The sequence below is a fragment of the Molossus molossus genome, unplaced genomic scaffold (genome assembly GCF_014108415.1).
Source record: "Molossus molossus isolate mMolMol1 unplaced genomic scaffold, mMolMol1.p scaffold_m16_p_18, whole genome shotgun sequence".
Classification (NCBI taxonomy): domain Eukaryota; kingdom Metazoa; phylum Chordata; class Mammalia; order Chiroptera; family Molossidae; genus Molossus; species Molossus molossus.
Window position 1 is genome coordinate 40,976,107 of NW_023425353.1, and position 19,069 is coordinate 40,995,175.

The following is a 19,069-nucleotide window of genomic DNA, read 5'->3' on the forward strand; positions in this document are numbered from 1 at the left end:
CAATATTAAATTTTCTTTGAGTGTCCAGAAAACATTTTCTTTTCTTAAAAAAATAAACTATGTTGGTCTTTATTTGCAAACAAAATAAAAGAAGTTTTTGTTTAACTGTATATTTATTTTGGGAAATAATATTAAGAACAATTTTAAAGTAAAAGTGAGACTAGGTTGTGAAGCTATTTTGTTTCATTACTAGTTGTATTTCTCAAATTGATACAAATGATCTCCTCCTGTTTCTGTCTATCTGCTTCCTTGTCAGTACAACTAATAGTCAGGGTTGGGGAGACCTCTTATATCTAAACAGAAGATGTGCAGTTTGTAACCTGCTTAATTCGCCTTATGTCCTACATGCCCTCAGTATGGTGTTCATTAAAGTCTCAGCTGTTTTGTTCGTAGCCGTGGCAGCCTAAACATAGGCTTATTTTTCTTTGTTAAAAGACCAGATTGTGCATAAATATACCCCTAACCCCCCTCCCTCCCTCCCTCTCTCTCTCTCTCTCTCTCTCTCTCTCTCTCTCTCTGTGTGTGTGTGTGTGTGTGTGTGTGTGTGTGTGTGTGTGCGCCGCGCATTAATGGCAAGAAATTACCAAGCATGTAAATGTTCACCAGTGTTTTCATCACTCCAGCCAGGCATCTGAACTCACTTAGTCCCTTGCCTAAATGTTTATAAAACAGCACCTCTCGGCCTTTGGAGAGAGGTTTAACATTAACAGTCACCTCTAAAATCAGATAAACTATATTAAGAATTGCAACTTGGTATAAATGAACTCCATAAAATGCCATTAAAAACGATTAAGAGTCCCCACCCCTCCCCCAAAAAAGTTCCGGTAGGCTCTAGATTTCCAGTCCTAATTGCTTCCATGCATTTGACCATATAGCAGGTTTAAATGAAGTTTACTTGTATTTGTTTTGGAAATAATATACAATGGCTCAAATCAATTACTTTTTTTGGCTTGAACAAAAAATGCAAACTTCACATTTAACTGGTCAATCTACAACTAGAATTTCTGTTCAGTTCTGGTTTGTTACACTGAGTTTTTAAATGTAATATAAAAATGAGTCTCATTAATGTATATATGAATAATTTCAAAACTCCTGTTTCAATTGTATAGCTAACAGTGACCATGAACAAGTTTGAAATTAATCACATTCTGAATAATTAAAAGTAGAAGGTAAAGAAATGTGTCAGATATTTATTGCATTTTTGTGTGAAGTTTCATTAACACAATAAAAATTTTATTTTTAACTTGTTACTAAATTATTTGTGATGTTAATGTTAACATGCAGTTAATTAAATGTACATAAAAAACCTATTAAAGTATTATGCCTGGCAGCTATAAAAAAAATAATTTAACCTCTAAACGACTAAATACCATCTATAGGTCATTTTAGCCTATACAATTACATTGTTAGGATAAATTAGATCAACTATTAAATATAGTTGCCTGAATATGATGAATTTAAGAAAATAATCATAATTGTATCTTCAAAAGCTTTTCTCAAGAACTATCAGACAACTGATTGCAGCAAATGGCCTTATTAGGCAAAGATACTGGAGATAACTGGCAAGTATTAAAGAACCCCATGAAAAGAGTCTCATTTTCATTTATAATGTTAATTTGTGAATCATTCAGAGTTGATCTATTTATAGAGTTGCTTTCAGATAGGAAAACAGCAGTGATTTTTTTACCCTAATGTTAATCTTTTATTGTCATTAATCTGCCAAGATTTAAGGAAAAAAGAGATTCATATACTAGGACAGCATAACTGAAGAGTAACTGAACATGAGAAAATTACAGGATGGAAAGCAAGTACAGCAATAAAAAGCCAGGCAAGATCAGGACCACTGCCTTGAAAGGAATTAAGGTTCTGACAATTTCATGTTTCATCCTTAAGGACATGAAAAGAAAGACTTTTTAACACACTCTGGTGTGCAATACTATTTCTCAGTATGAAGCATGTCACTCTTCTGATGTCATAATTAGGACAAACTTAATCATAAGCCCCTATTAAAAGATAAAAGTTGCCCTGGCTGGTGTGGCTCAGTAGTTAGAATGTCGGCCCATGCCCTGGAGGGTCATGAGTTCAATTCTCAGTCAAGGGCAAGTACTTGGGTTGCAGGTTTGAGCCCTGGCCCTGGTTGGGCAGATGTAGGAGGCAACCAATCAATGTCTCTCTCTCACATTGATGTCTCTTTCTCTCTCTCTCTCTCTCTCTCTCTCTCTCCTCCTTCCTCCCTCCTTCCTTCCTTCCTTCCTTCCCTCCCACTCCAAGAATCAATGGAAAAAATATCCTCACACTTGGGTGAGGATTAACAACAACAAAAAAATGATAATACCGGCCAGTGTGGCTCAGTGGTTGAGCGTTGACCCATGCACCAAGAGGTCGATGATTTGATTTCCGGTCAGGACACATCCCCAGGTTGTGGGCTCAGTCCCCAGTGGGGGGCATGCAGGAGGTGGCCCAATCAATGTTCTCTCTCATCGATGTTTCTCTCTCTCTCTAAATCAATAAAGGAAAAAAAAATTACTTTAATAAATAAATAAAAGATAAGATTTTTTAAATTATCATGGTAAAAGCCTCTTCACAGTACATCAGGAGTGACTGAAAAAAATGGCAAAGCAGGAAACTCCAGGGCTCTGTCCCTCCACAAAAATAACTAAGTTGCCAAAACAAAACAAAGCAAAACTATTAATAATCAATATTTGAATAAATCTGAAATCTAGTAAAAAACTTACAACAAAGTGGGGAAAGATTAATGAAGAAAGAAGCTGCTGCACTGTGGTGATCTGGTGCAGGTTGTTAAAGTCAGAGTGAGCTACACAGACCTTGTTTTAAAAAAGAAAAATGTAGTAAAATGTTTCAACCTGTCTGGTAACCCCATGAAGAACCCCAAGGAGGAGGGGAAAAAATCTCATTTATAGTTTCTATAATATTCAAAATTATCCAGTTTTCAACAACAAAAAAATTAAGATGCATGCATACAAACAAGAAAGTATGGCTCACTGACAGGGAAAAAAAGAAATTAATAGAAAACGTCCCTAAGGAAGACCAGGCATTACACTTACTGGACAAAGACTTTAAACTGATTGTCATAAATATGTTCAAACTAAAGGAAAGCTTTCTACAACAGAATCACAAATAAGACACCATTTGTATTCAGCACTGTACTAGAAATTCTAGCAGAATAATTAGGCAAGTAAAAGAAAAGGCATATGAATTAAAAAGGAAGAAGTAAAAAGATCTCTATTAAAAGCAGACATGATCTTATATAGAAGAAATACTAAACAATACAGACACACGTGAACTAATAAATGAATTCTGCAAAACTGCAGAATGCAAGATCAACATACAAAAATCAGTATATTTCATTATACTAACTAGCACAGTTGCAATCTAGCTAAATTAGTGAGTATATTAAGGAGTCATAACAAAAGAGTCTTTTTGACAAGATGCCTCTAAAGTCACATAAAGCAACACTTTGGTTTTGTAGTCAATGCTAACAAAGCCCAGTTTTGTTTTTGTTTTATTTATTTATTTTCTTTATTGATTTTTAGAGAGAGAGAAAGGGAAAGGGAAAGAGAGACAGAAACATCGATGAGAAAGAACATTGACTGGCCGCCTCCTGCATGCCCCACACTGGGGATTTGGCTCACAATCTGGGCATGTGCTCTGACCAGGGATCAAACCAGTGACCTCTTGGTGCATGGGTCAACGCTCAACCCTGAGCCACACTGGCTGGGTTAACAAGCCCAGTTTTTAAGATATTCTATTTTTTTTTAATTTTTGGAAAAAAGGAACATCCTATTAATCTCTGTCACACTCCACTTATCTATACTTATTTTAATAACATAGTAATGGTTATTCTAAAACAGATCAACAAGCTACAGCCCATGGGCCAAATGGTCTGACCTCCTATTTTGGTAAATAATGTTTAATTGAAACACATCCAAGGCATTTGTTTACATATTGTCTATGACTGCTTTCCAGCTAAAATGGCATAATCTACAAACCTAAAATATTTACTATCTGGCCCTTTAAGGAAAAAAACTGCCAATCTCAGTTCCAAAAAAGTATAAAAATTGACCTCACATTGGCATCTTTGATATACTAAGACTCTTCCTTTACAGTGTCAATTATAACTAACCAGGCTATTCAAAATATAAGAAAAAATGATTATAAGACTATTTCCAATTTAAGATCAAGGACTGGTCATATAAGAAAAGGATATTACCCACTAATTAAAGAGAGAATAATTTAAAAACACTGTTAAATGAAGGATTAGATTGGTAGTAGGTAATGTTGATGCGAAAGACTACCCACAGAATTCAATTATAAGAGAATTTAGTCTATTTCAGGAGTAAGACCGATTATAAACTAAAATGGTCTGAGTTAACTTAATTGGGAGATATCATGAGGAGCGAGTACAGCACACTTTTTTCTCTTTATAACTGGTCATTTCAAAAGTTCCTAGGCTTGAATATTCTGTATAATTCAAATAAACTAAGTACATGCTCTATATTAAAGTGGCATGGTCCAGTTGGTGTGGCTCAGTGGTTGAGCATCAACCCATATACCAAAAGGTTGCTAGTTCGATTTCTGGTCAGGGCACATGCCCAGATTGTAGGCCCAATCCCCAGTGGGGGGCATGTAGGAGGCGGTCAATCAATGTTCTCTCTCATCAATGTTTCTATCTCTCTCTCCCTTTCACTTCTTCTCTCTCTAAAATCAATTAAAAAAAATTAATTAAAAAAAAAGTGGCATGGTGAATGAAGAGAAAAGGTATGGTACCACTTACTTGGAGAAGTAAAAATTAATGGAAGAGGAACTCGGAGGTCTTTTTATTTTTATATTTTTAACAAACTTTATTTTTTAGAGCTGTTTTAGGATTTTAAAAAATTGAGCAGAAAGTAAAGAGTTCCCCTCCCCTGCATATATCCTCCCCGTACCCCTCACCCTCATGTACACAGTTTCCACTTAGTATTCACAATTTACGTTATTGTGGTACACTGGGTTATATGAATGCATCAATAGTGATACATTATTAACTAAAGTCCATAATTTACGTTAGGGTTTAATCTTTGTGTTGTACATTCTATGGGCTTTTACAAATGTTTAATGACATATATCCATCATGACAGTATCATAAAGAATAAAGATTCCCCTGTGCCCTACCTATTCATCCTTCCTCCTTCTCCACCCCATCCCCAGTCACCACCACTGATCTTTTTAGTGTTTCCAGAGTTTTGCCTTTTACAGAATATCTATCATTGGATCATGTTATGTAGCCTTTTCAGATTGGCTTCTTTCACTTAACAATGTGTATATTAGGTTCCTCCTTGCCTTTCTGTGGCTTAACAGCACATTTATTTTTATCACTGAATAATAATTCCATTGTACACTTGTACCACAATTTGTTTATCCATTCACCTACTATAGAACACCTAGGCTGCTTCAAAGTTCTGTCAATTATAAACACAGCTGATATAAACACTGTATGAAGGTTTTTATGTGGACATAAGCTTTCAACTCATCTGGGTAAATACCAAAGAGTGTAATTGCTGGATCACATGGTAAGAGTATGCATTATTTGTAAATAAATGCCAAATGTCTTCCAAAGAGGCTGTGCCATTCCACATTCCCACCAGCAGTGAATGAGAGTTCTTGTTGCTTCACTTCCTCACTGGCATCTGGTGTTGTCAGTGTTCAGGATCTTAGACATTCTAATAGGTGTGTAGTGGTATATCATTTTAATTTGCAATTCTCTGTTGTCCTATCATATTGAATATCTTTTCCTATGCTTATCTGTCATCTGTATATCTTCTTTGATGAGGTTTCTGTTCAAATACTTAACCCATTTTTTAATTAAATTGTTTTCTTATTGAGTTATAAAGTTCTTTGTTTATTTTAGATACCTTTATCAGATATGTTTTGCAAAGATTTTTCTCCCAGTCTGTGGCTTGTCTTTCATTGTCTTAAACATGTCTTTCAAAGAGAAAAAAGGTTTCAGTTTTAATGAAGTCCAACTCATCAAATTTTTCTTTCATGAATCATGCATTTGAAACTAAAACTAAAATGTCCTCACCAAATTCAGGGTCAGCAAGATTTTCTCTTATGTCATCTTCTAGGAATTTTATAGTTTTGTATTTTACATTTAGGTCTATAATCCATTGTGAGTTAATTTTTGTGAAAGGTATGAAATCTATATCTAGATTTTTTTTTTTTTTTGCATGTGGATATACAGTTGTGCCAGCACTGTTGGTTGAAGACTATCCATTCTCCATCAAACTGCCTTTGCTCCTTTGTCAAGATCACTTCAATTTAATTACATGGGTCTATTTCTAGGCTCTTTATTCTTAAGTCAGGTGGTGTCAGTCTTCCAAAGATTATTCTCCCTCAATGTTGTGTTGACTATTCTGGGTGGCTGTTAAATTTTAATAGTGAAATCTTTATCTGGTTACACTGGAAAGTGACTGAAAAAATGCTTAGAACCCAGCTGTGATAGTCTTTTAGAGCTTACGCTAAAACGTCACTTAATCCAAGTAAACATGGGTGCTCTGCAGGCTTGGGAAGGTGCTTCTGAAATACTATGAACCTAATATGCAGTTGAATCCATCCTCAGACCTGACATAAACACTTTAAGGGCATATTATGTTATCAAAGTGTTTTATGTGATTTCTTACTCTCAAGATAGAGAGCTAAGAATGAAGACCACATACAGGCAAGATTTGGAAGAAAGCAATTTACTTCTTGCATTTGGCCTTCTTTGATAAAACTAATCAATGTATTTTTTAAAGCTATTACATTTGAAAAGTCAGGTTTTGAAACAATCAGATTCTGGTCATTGTTCTAAATTTCTATAAGATAGGATAAAGAATTTATAGACAAATCATTTTAAAATGTACGATAGGATTTAGAGAACAGATATAATGAAAATCAAATCAGGCCAAATGAGAGCTGCTTATTACAGTATAGGTAGTAACTACATAAGTAGTAGTTTACCCATGCTAAACACAAAATGCTAGTTAGCCCTGGCCAGTGGTGTTCAGTGGTTAGAGTGTCCACCCTCACACCAAAGGGTTGTGGGTTCAATTCCGGGTCAAGGGCGCATACCTGGGTTACATGTTAGATCCCTGGCCCTGGTTGCTGTGCATGCAGGAGACAACCAATCGATGTGTCTCTCTCACATTGATGTCTATCTTTCTATCTCTCCCTCCCTTCCAATCTAAAAATCAATGGGAAAAATATCCTCTGGTGAGGATTAATAACAACAACAAAAAGCTACTTAAATAATTACCTAAACTAGTTGTCTACTCTTTCTAAGTAGATTGTTCTTCTAGTAAATTACCCAATTCTGACTCACCTGATCTATAAACAACCTGGTAGAATGAACTCAGAATTTCAGATATAAAATGGAAGCCAGTGGAGGAATTATTGCACAACATATACAAGTACTGAAAAACTAAATATACTCCTATGAAGCTCTTTTCTAGAAATGAGATACAGTTAATATTTCAAAGTCTGTGGATTCTCTAAGCTTCTTCTATTTTACATTTAAATATTTATTACCTAATTATTCTTATGCCTGCTTCTTTTATTTTATTCTTGCAACTTTACGAATTGTTGTCATTAACCAAAAGGGAAAAAGAGGATGAAAGCAATGTAAACGTAAATCAATCAATCAAATTAGGCAAAAAATTATCAAACTGATTTTTAAAGTTATATTGAGTTATCTAGATTGCATTTATCTCCCTTCCATATAATATCTTCACTTGATTACATGATAGTAAATCTTGCTCTCATGTTTACAGAGAGCAGATCTTATTAATTACGACTTTGTTGACAATTCATCTCCTTCCACTTTACTCTGCATATATAGAAAGAGAAATGTAACCATTTGTTCCTCCCTTGATCTTCCATCTCAACAGAGGTTAGAAGAAGAGCTTTTTCATTGGATATTCAAGTGAATTCTTAGGTAAGAACTATCCATGTTAAAATTATTTTTATGTTTTTATCAATTTTTTAGAGAGAGAGAAACATTGATGTGAGAGAGAAACATCAATCGGCTACCTCCTGAACAACCCCTAGTGGGGATTGAGCCCGAAACCTGGACATATGCCCTGACCAGGAATCAAACCAGGACTTCTCAGTCCATGGGGCAATGCTCAACCCACCAAGTCACACTGGCTGGGTAACGTTAAAATATTTTTTAAAAGCCAGTGTGAGAATACAAATTTTTTTTTCCTTCCTACATTTTTTATATTCTACACCATTCTGTTCCCCTCCATTAGGATGATCTTCAAAAATTAAAATATTATTGTAGTATTAAGCAAAAACCAGATAAAATTGAACACTTAAATTTTCCAGATTCTATGTTCCCTTCCCTAGCTACCATTAAACCTTTCCAGTACTATTTATACAATGATAAATAGGACATGTATTTACCAAGAAAAGTAATTGTTTCATTTACATTCTTCCAGGCCTAGGTATTGGCTTTGTACTTTCTGTTCTATCACTTTATATCTAGCAGCTTTTCTACACAATCACTCAGTCCATTAAAAGTTTCTTTCTTTCTGTTATAAGAAGCCAAGAATGCATTGTTACATTTTTGTATGTGAAGTATGCTATTAAATAATAGCTTGTATACTCATTAAGCAAATGTAATTGTGAGACTACACTGACATTGTTAAAGTAAATTACTCAATTTGTTAATAGTTTCATTTCAAGTGACCTTAATTGTATTAATTGTGATACTAGCAAATTAAATTGAAGAGCATTAAATACATTGTTCTGATATGTCCTAGAGGAGCAAATTTTTTCCATTACATCAGCAAAGGGGAAAAAATGATTATATGCCTCCCCCCAACAAAAGTCTGACACATACGTGCACACAATGGGTCAAACAGAAAAAGTCTCACCAGACTGCATTGACTACTACTATTTCATTATCAGTAGCATGGTACTACTAAACAGACCATACAGAGTATCTGAGCCTTAGATAAATGGATACTTTTAGGGCATCCTTTCTTTTCGGATTAAACAGAAATTACTTCACCATTATAAAGAGTTTAAATGTTGAGAATGAGGAAACAAAGATTGGTATAGAAAACTGCAACATGAAAATGAATTTTAAAAATACTACAACTCAATGTAAATCAGACATTACTTTTTAGATGCCTAGTATCAATAATACATAAGGATATATATTTTAAAAGTTATGGCCTTCATTCTTGAGAAGAAACTACAAGTTCAACAATACAGACTGTTCACGCTCTGTCTTCAGAATAAATCTATACTCCTCAGCCTGATTTACAAAATTCTCATAATCTGGCCCTGGCCTACTAAACCCATCCTGTGCCGTTTACCTATCACCCACAGTGCCTTAGCCACAATTACATCCTTTAGTTCCTCAAATATAACAAGCCTATTCCTATCTTAGGTATTCCCTTTGTAAAACCTTTTTGTGAGCTAGTTCCTTTCTTTCCATCTCTCTGTCTCTGTCTGCCTGTCTCTCTCCCTCTCACCATCTTTGCATGCTTGGCTCCTTCTCCTCATGTGTCATTCACATGCAGCTGACATATTAACTTTTCACAGAGATCTTCCATAAAAATCTAAATTTTCACGAATCATTATATTACCCTACATTAATTCTTTGCCTAGTATTGATCACTCTCTCCTATTGTTTCTCATTTCTCTACTTTTTCTTTTTTTTTTTTTTTTCAACTATCTCACATTAAAATATGAATTTCATTGAAAGGAAGCACTTGGTTTACTAGTTTAATAATCTAATCCCAGATACTAAAAGATCAATAAATATTTTTGAACAAGTGAATGAACATCCAGTCTGTGGCCTGAGACTTTTTACTATGTGTGATAAAATGTATATGCCTCTATTATCTCTATTCATTTACTGAGTTATCACTGAAATTTCTTAACCATCATGCCAAGATGTATGATTGAAAATCTTTACGTTCAGTAAAACAGATCTATCCACAAGTCTGATTAAAGTGATAGCTGTGTACTAAGGTTGGTCAAAATCAGACATAGTCTAAAATTGTCACTAAACAAAAATGCTTCAAAGCCAAGTTCTCCATATTTGAAAGAAGAAGAATGAAGAGGGTAAGATAAAGTAAGAGAAGAAGTACTATTTAACTACACATAGTCCCATAATATAAATGATTTATTTGGCTCACATATTGCCTTATATATGACTTGAGCAAGTAAAAGTAAATTCTCACTATTTATTGAAAAATCAAGGCTAGTAGGTAGTTTTTCTGACTAAAACTAAATAGATTTTTAAGTTCAGAAAAGACAATCACTGTAATTTATAGGAATACAGTAATTACCAAATGGGAGAATATAAGATAATTTCCAAAGACTCAAGAAAATTATATTTTTAATACTGGAGATGTAATAAAAGAAAATGGCTGTTTAAAGTAAATAACTTGAGATATTACAATTTTTATGATTTACTACTTTCTTAATTTCTTCCATTTGAAACATTCAAATTTTCCTAAAATGTGAAACTAAAACAGCTTGAAGCTAACATAATGTTTTTTCCCTTGTGCCTTCCTATATTGCTCATTCGGGATTCCTTCTCAGAAAATTCAAGGAACAGTACAAAGTAAAGTACAAGTGTTGTATGAAAATTTTTTTCTTATTTCAAAATATCTATTCAATAGCAAAAGTATAGTGACGCAAACTAATTTAACTTATTTTCAATTCTCATAAAATACAAGTTAAGAATAAAAACTACTAGAGCTGATATTAATCATGAGCTCAGATTAATCATATATCGTTAGAGCAAAATGTATTCAAAGCTTCATTCAAATATGATATTAAAAAGTAAGTTAACCTTCCTCTTCACTGAAATGTGTATCATTGATATTTAACCACTCTCGTTTTATGTTAATTCTGAATCAGATTTTGAGTTCAATTCTATCCACTTAAGTGAGTTAGTATTTTGAAAATGGCTTAACCACTAATTATAGATCATCAATTCTCTTCCAAACACTGAATTACATATTTCTCCTTTTACACTCTTTAGCCTATGCAATCCTTGAAGTACTGACCACTGTAGACCTTCTGGAAACTCTCATATCTGTAGCTTCTATAATTCTCACGTACCTCCATCTCTCCCTTATTTTCACTATTCCTCCAATATTTTTAAAATACTTTTCCCTCTATCCAATTTCTAATCATGAAGAATTCCTACAAATCAATCCTCAGCTCCTTCCTTTCTCTTTCATTGGATTTCTTACCACCTATCTTACACTTTGAACTGACATCTCTGGAAAATGACTCAGATCTCATGGCCTTTCAAATTGAAGTTTCTCATTTCCAAGTTTCTTCTGAACAGTTTAATTTAGAGGAACTGGGCATGGCACGTGGATTGCTCTGTGATTTCACTTCTACTTATTGTCATGACACTTAAAATCTGTTTTTAAGGACATATTTTAAAAACCATTCTTTATATATACTTTTGTTATTGTCTTTTAAGAACTTCCAAGTCATTCTTTCATTTATTTTACAATCTTTATTTTCAACAAAGCTACTGTTTTCCTTGGTAACTTTATAACCTTATAGTTTATCATCTACCTAAACTGCTTTTTTTTCCTGGATACCTAGGGAGAATGTTTTATTAAAAAATACTTCTTGCAAAATTATGCAGATAGTAAAAAGATTAGTAGTTGCCAGGAGTTGAGGGATGGGGAGGAGGGTAGAGAAGACAAACACGCAGAGTGCAGAGAATTTTGTGAAAATACTCTGTCGGATACTTGTAATATGAATACATCCTGATGCATATATCCGCACCTATAGAATGTACAACACCAAGAGTAAACCCTAATGTAAACTATGAGCTTTTGAGTGATTATGATGTGTCAGTATAGGTTAATCAGTTCTAACAAATGAACCACTCTGGTGGGGGATGTTGATAATGGGGGATATTATGCATATGTGGGGCAGAGGAGATATGGGAAATCTTTACCTTCCTCTTAATCTGGCTGTGAATCTAAATCCACTCTTAAAATATAAAGTAGTTAAAATAAAAAGAGACTTCAAACCTAAACCTATCCAAATCAAAGTAGGTTCCAAATCATTACACAGAACTAATAACGTATTGACCTGGTTTATTGGCTAACACTAAACGTTCCAGGGAATTAATGTACTTATCAAATACTTATACTGTTCCCATATCCCCTTTATATCTCCCATCACCATACTAATCTATACTTCATCTTCTCTGACTTCACCCCTTCCAAAACTTTCTACTCTGCCCTCGTAGAATGCCACTGCATGAGAGCAAACTTCCTTATATTCTCAAACCATCAATGAATTCTTGCACTATCAATTTTCTTGCCTACTGGTCCACTTGCTATACTCTCCAGACAAAAACACTGCCTGCTTCATTCTGTGGCTAAATCCTAGGTACTGAATTCTGCTGGACATAATCATCCAACTTTACAAGTTTATAACACTTATAAATTAGAATGCCTAATCTAAACTTGGCTCCCAAGATTATGTATTCTTTATCAACTCAATGTAACCTGTGTCACTCTCCACACATCTTCAAATGCTTCATCTTATCACTCACTTTCAGCAAATCACCTCACCCTGATTTATCAAAAAAAGAGATTAAAACATCAATGATATTTCACTGAACTCTCTGCTACTGAACTAATGAATTTACTGTACCTAAACATCTTCATTTTCCCTTCACTTCTATTATTACAGTGAAAATAACAATCCCCTCTCTGTCTACAAATCGCTCCATCTTGGCTCTAGACTGTAGCTCCTCCAAATTTCCAAGAGTCCAGGACTCCTCTTCCATTGATTTTAACTTTTTTGAGTACTACCGTAATGTTTCCCTTTATTACTCATGCCAGTTTAATATAGAGCACACAATTAGTTTATTTGAAATATAGAGTACATACTCAAGACTGGATTCTTGGGAGATTATAAAAAAGCACCACGTTTGTCATAGTCACAATGACTCTGTCCCATGGAAGCATCTATTTTCTTGAACCTTTAGCAAGACAACCATAAAAGCCATGGTCAAGAGTTTGAATTTTATTATTAGTCAATGGAAAACCACTTAAGAGCTGTAAGTCAGGAAGGGACTTTTTTTTTCCTCCCTAAGATGACTCTAGCCAATTAGACCAAGAGCAGGGCTTAAGGTGAGTAAAATGATTCAGACAGCATCCTATACTTTGGCCAGGTATCTTAAGTAGAACAAATATATCTCTTATTCAAAATCTAAATCCACTTTCCACTGCATGGAAAGCAATACTAAAGATCATAACAGAAGAGAATAATTTTATCAACGTCAATGAACTATTTTAATTATTACCAATGTATTCATTAGTAAAGCCAGGTACTCTCTTCTAGTTCTAAAACTCTATGATATTATAACAGAAAGGTAGGAAGATTTAGAACAAAATCAAAATTACAAGAGGCAAAAAAGGACTAGGCAATATATTCAGAACATCTTAGATTTTTTTTAGTGTAGGTTACTAAATATTTTATACATGAAGATAGAAAGAAAGCTTTGAAATAGATATTATATAAAAAGGCATTACATTAAGTAGTAATTATCTAAATACTATAAAAGCTGTAAGTAAGAAGGCATAAAAAAACTGAAGCTAAAAACACCGGTAATATGTAACAAAATGCTATTCTCAAAAGAGGAAAACGTTCTCTCACCATGAGCAACATTCCAATCTCTTATAAGCTTGTGAAAACAAGTAGTCATTCCAGGAATGTTATTTTATTAATAGGTTAAGTTTTCCTAAATCTTGATACTGTTGTTTTCAGTTTAAAATAAAATTATTACTTTCTTCATTTAATTGATCACTATAAGTTCCATGCTAAGAATGAATAACCATTAATAGTTGAACAAATATTTTGCTTTTTTATGAGTTCAAATGAATTACATGTAACTTGTCAATTATTAACTAATATCCTTTGTTCAAAGAGCTTGGAATTTAATTTATGTATATAACTAAATTTAATAGGTCACACAGAAAATGTCATACTTGCTATGCTATTCTCTATTTGAAAAAGAAATTAAAGCAGTTAAAAGTTTAATTCATATGGAATATATGCCCTAAGATTTTACATGTGTATATCCAAACAGTTCTTTTTTCCAATCTTACCCACTTTCCTCAACCACCCATGAAAATAAACCAATGATACACAGTTTTCTCTCTATCATTCCTATTATGTAGCTACTTTTAATAATGCTTTCCAGAATACTCAAAATCATTTCATTCAGTAATGTACTGTTTCATTAAAGTTTTAAATTCAGATTTGAGAAACTAAAGACTTACTTGTTTACTTATTAAATCTATAACAGAAATTACGAAGAAAAACATGAATCCTACATAGGGAAACCACTGATTAAAGTCCAATGTTTGATTACTAGAAAATGAATCATCCACAAATTCCTCTGTGGGAAAAATGTGCACAAGACTTCAAATACACGGAGGACCCCATGAAAGACACATATTAAAATAAACAAACATACTAGAAAGGTGATGATTTCTCAAGTAAATATGACAACCCCATTAAAATGCAACACACGTTTTTCTGCAAAAGGGAAATATAAAAAGATGAAATAGATGCTTTAGATAAAATATTTACATATACAATGCACAAAACCCACTACGGGTTAGTAACCTTTATGGCTTTGAAGAACTAGATATTTACATATCTTTCTTTCTGCATGTGCGTGTGCGTATGTGTGTTTTGTATATATTTTTAACAGTTGACAGCTGTTTTAGAGCATACAGAGATGCCAAGCTGAATGAGGGTCTTGATTACTTCAAGATTAGCTATCTAAAGTTTCTATTCATTTTAAGTGTTGTTAGTTGGAAGAGTCATTAGTCACTTCCTTGTCTCATAGAACATCAGCATACATTTACATTGTTAATGAACATTTGGGGTAAATGAATTAATGGCACTTTTAAACATCAATTCAGTCCTAATAACTTTGTATGTCATAGAAATGTTAGGCTAGGATATAAACGAAAAGCCTTTTCAGTAAAGGTAGCTACTCATTCCTGCAACAATAAAAGATAAAATTAATTTTAAAATGTTTTTTAACCAGTTTTTTAAAAGAAAAGCCTCAATATTTAATGAACTAGACCAGAGAAAAATATGCACTTAAAAAACCCACAAGTCTATTCTAAAATAAGCATTTCAGTAAAAAATTTTGGTAAAACTACAAATGTATAACAAAAACATATTGACTTTCATAATATCCACTGATATAAGGGTTTGCAAAATAATTGGACTTATTTAATTATGAGGTTTTTTTTTTTGTTTTTTTTTTTTGCATTTATCTTCAGATAGAGTGGGAGGGAGGGAGAGAGAGAAACATCAATGTGAGAGACACATTGAGTGGCTGCCACCCACATGACCCCAACCGGGGCGGGGACAAACTGCAACCTAGGTATGTGTCCTTAGCAGGAACCGAACCCGGGACTCTGGTCTGCAGGCGGACGCTCCAACCGCTGAGCCAAACCGGCCAGGGCTATGAGTGATTCTTAAAGGCTACTGCATTTAAGGAAAAAGATCACTAGGGAAAGCAATATTCTTGAAAGTTTTTAAATACTGAAACTGAAATGAGACACTAATAACTTTTTCTTTTTTCATATTTCAAAATCTTAAACAGCAGTCTTTTTGAGACCTTTTAAATAAAAGCAAATATAAAAATAAAATCACAAAAAAGTTTTATGCCCTGGTCAGTTTTGCTCAGCAGTTAGAGCATTATTGCCCCTTGGATCAAAGGGTCATGGATTTGATTCCTGTTCAAGGGCACATACCTGGGTTGCAGGTTCGATCCCCAGCCCTGATCAGGGTCATGTGGGAGGGCAGCCATTCAAAGTGTCTTGCTCTTATCAACGCTTTTCTCTCTCTCTCTCTTTTTCATTCTCACTCCCTCTTCCTCCCTCCCTTCCAGTTTCTCTAAAAATCAATGAAAAGTGTCCTTGGGTGAGGATTAATATATATGTATCTATGTATATATATGTATATATATGTATATACACATATATACATATATATACATATAATATATATGTATATATGTAATGCACACATATATATACATATAATATATATGTATATATGTATATATGTACACATATATATGTGTGTGTTGTGTGACAAATTATATACTCCATAAAGTCAAGAGCTTGTATACTAAAGAAATAGCCTCTTTAAGGAATCAATTATCACCCTGCTGGCATAGCTTAGTGGATTGAGCATCCTGATTGGAATCCTGGTCAGGGCACATGCCTGGGTTGTGAACTCGATCCCCCAGTAGGGGCATGCAGGAGGCAGCCTATTGATGTTTCTCTCACACATCGATGTTTCTCTCTTTCCCTTCCTCTCTAAATAAATCAATAAAAACATATTAAAATGTGAAGAAATCAATTATTTTTAAATTCCTAAAATATGAGTTAATGGCAGACCTGTATATCGATATAGAAAAAAAATTGTATTTGAAGTATATAAAACACATTTAAATTACTTTGACTAATTATAATTTTAAAAATAGATTTCATAATCCTATTATGTACTTCATGAGTAAAAAAAATTACAGGGAGTTTCATGAGTCAATAAAGTTAACTTTATCAAACAGTAAATCAGTTAACAATAAGGATAAGGCTTCAATTCAAGATTTCTCAGAAACTTATTCTTTCTAAAATACCATATTATTACTAAGACTGAGAAAAAAACAGAGTTCTGATATATACACATTCAATAAATTTTAATGGGTTGGCCCTAAATACAGTTAACTTTTAAACAAGTTATCTTTTAACAATTTCAATGCATAGATCTGTAAAAGTACAACATAAATTTCAATTTTTTTAAAAAAGGAGAATCATGCAAATCTTTTATTTTGAATAATCTCATCTTGCTGGAGGGAAAAATTCCCTGCAAAATCAACACCAAAAAGCATAGACTCCTTTAAAAAAAAGTTTGACAAAAGTCATTTTGCATTTCCACATCCTTATACTAAAGTAATCGTTTAAGTTTATGGTTTTTTAAAAACAAAGTACAGCACATTAAATGTCTGGCTAATGCTTTTGTCTGTAATTGGAAGCTGACGTTTTGTGGTCTTCATTCCTGTCAGCATGCTCTATACCTATCCAGGGAAATGTTCTTCAAAGGTGCCCTGCCTGGCTTCATCTAGAGAAATCACACACATAAGGCAGGTAGAGCAAACTGAAACCCTCTGCAAGGTTTCCCAGTAACCCCAGAATGTACCTGCACACACAACTCACCTCCGGTCTTGTTTGAGTAACTCGACAAGGGGTCAATGCCCACTTCTTGTTCTTCTGGCTGCAGAGGATGTCTGGTTTCAGATGAGGAATGATACATTGTGAAAGCTGAACAGAGTCAGCAAAAGTGACTACCTGGGAGATGAAAAATATAGAAAAAAACATTTTTCTTTCTGCTATGAGAATATAAAACCCAATGATTAAATGAGCATTACAGACATTAACAAGTTTTCTACAAGCTCCAGAGATGGCTACTACACACTGGCAGCACATGCAGAGAATTGAAAAAGTGGCAGTAAATTACCATGTCAACAGTTTCTCCCCAAATCTGAACTTCATTGGTAACCTTTACCTCAATGCCCAATCACCTTGTCAATAAACTGCACAAAAGTTGAAATGTAAGTTATTATCACATGTGTAACATCCCTATCCTTCACTGCCAAAATAGTACACATTTGCAATAGAAACTTTCAAAATATAGCAAACTGAAACCATTCATAATTGTATTAGCTAAAAATACTGCTGTTAACATTTCAGTTTATTTTACATATCCTTCCCTGCCTTTCTTCTGGGCATTTAATTTATACATACTTTTAATGTGATCCATCATGCTAAACATATTGATTATATAAATTATCCTGTTTTCCTTCTCATAAAAAATCTGTATTACCATTTGCAATGCATCCCTAGTATCCATTATACAGCTATAACAATTTAATGTAACCAATTACATATTAGTAAACAATTAGGATGCTTTCAATTATTCAACATATAAACAGATTCACAATAAGTATCTTTTAGTAGTATCTCTGTGTCACACCCATGATTATTGTCTTAGGATAAAGTCTTGTAAGTGTTGGACCAAAACATATATACTTTAAAAATAAGATTTTGTGATTGAGTTTTACACAAACTTTGCTCTAGAAAGATTTGTACGCAACAATGCATTTCCCATGGATCTTCATTACAGTGGGTATGGGTAATTCTGCTTTTTTGGAGACAGAGGGGAGACCAGTGCAACAGCCAAATTTTCTATTGCATTTGCTTGGTAACTAGTGAGACTACTAAAGACTTAGTATGTTTTCTCTGACATCTGTTTATTGTCTTGTGTGGATGTTATTTCTTATAACTGGCTTCATAATTTTTAAGCATGCTTTAAATATTAAGGATATTAAACCTTTTTCATAGGATACATATATTTTTTTCAGACTGTGTTTGTCTTCAAATTATATGGCATTTTTGTGACATAAATAATATTTTCATTTTTATGCACCCAAATATATCTATATTTCCTTTTTGGTTTCTGTGTCTGATAATATGTTCACAAAGGCAAGATTATATAAATAACCACCTATATTTTCTTTCATAGTTTTGAAGGTTTTCCCCCTCAATTTTTATGTCTATAAATAATTCCAATTTACACAAAGTTTTTTTTAAATTAAATTGTTTTTGAACTTTCAAGCTACATTAACAGAAGCAGAGGGTTGGGCAAAACCAACCCTAAGGGAAGCAGAAAACTTTTGTCGCTAACATACAGTAAGAATTTCTAAAGCTGTAAATCCTAAATCCATAAATATAGTCAGTTGTCAGTATTTGTTTGTGTGCAAATCAATCAACATATATTGAATACTTACAATTGTTAAAAAAGAAATAGCAGACCCAAAATGGAGTAAAACCCCACATCAGCAAACCAAGATTTAATACCTAACCTAACTGTAATTTTAGCTTCTCTCAGGAATGTGACCTTTAACCAGGCAACCTGGAATTTCCTGGTCAGCACT

The 19,069-nt window shown here is 33.5% G+C and overlaps 1 protein-coding gene across 3 annotated transcripts in view; it reads right to left on the reverse strand.

Moving 5' to 3' along the window:
• TBC1D5 (TBC1 domain family member 5) overlaps positions 1-19,069 on the reverse strand; it is a 504,213-nt gene that overhangs the window by 290,827 nt on the left and 194,317 nt on the right. For all 3 annotated transcript variants that reach the window (XM_036267496.1, XM_036267498.1, XM_036267497.1), the window contains one exon: positions 17,292-17,423. In XM_036267496.1, the coding sequence (XP_036123389.1) occupies positions 17,292-17,388 (97 nt within the window). In that variant the 5' untranslated portion in view covers positions 17,389-17,423. The remainder of the gene's footprint in view (positions 1-17,291; positions 17,424-19,069) is intronic.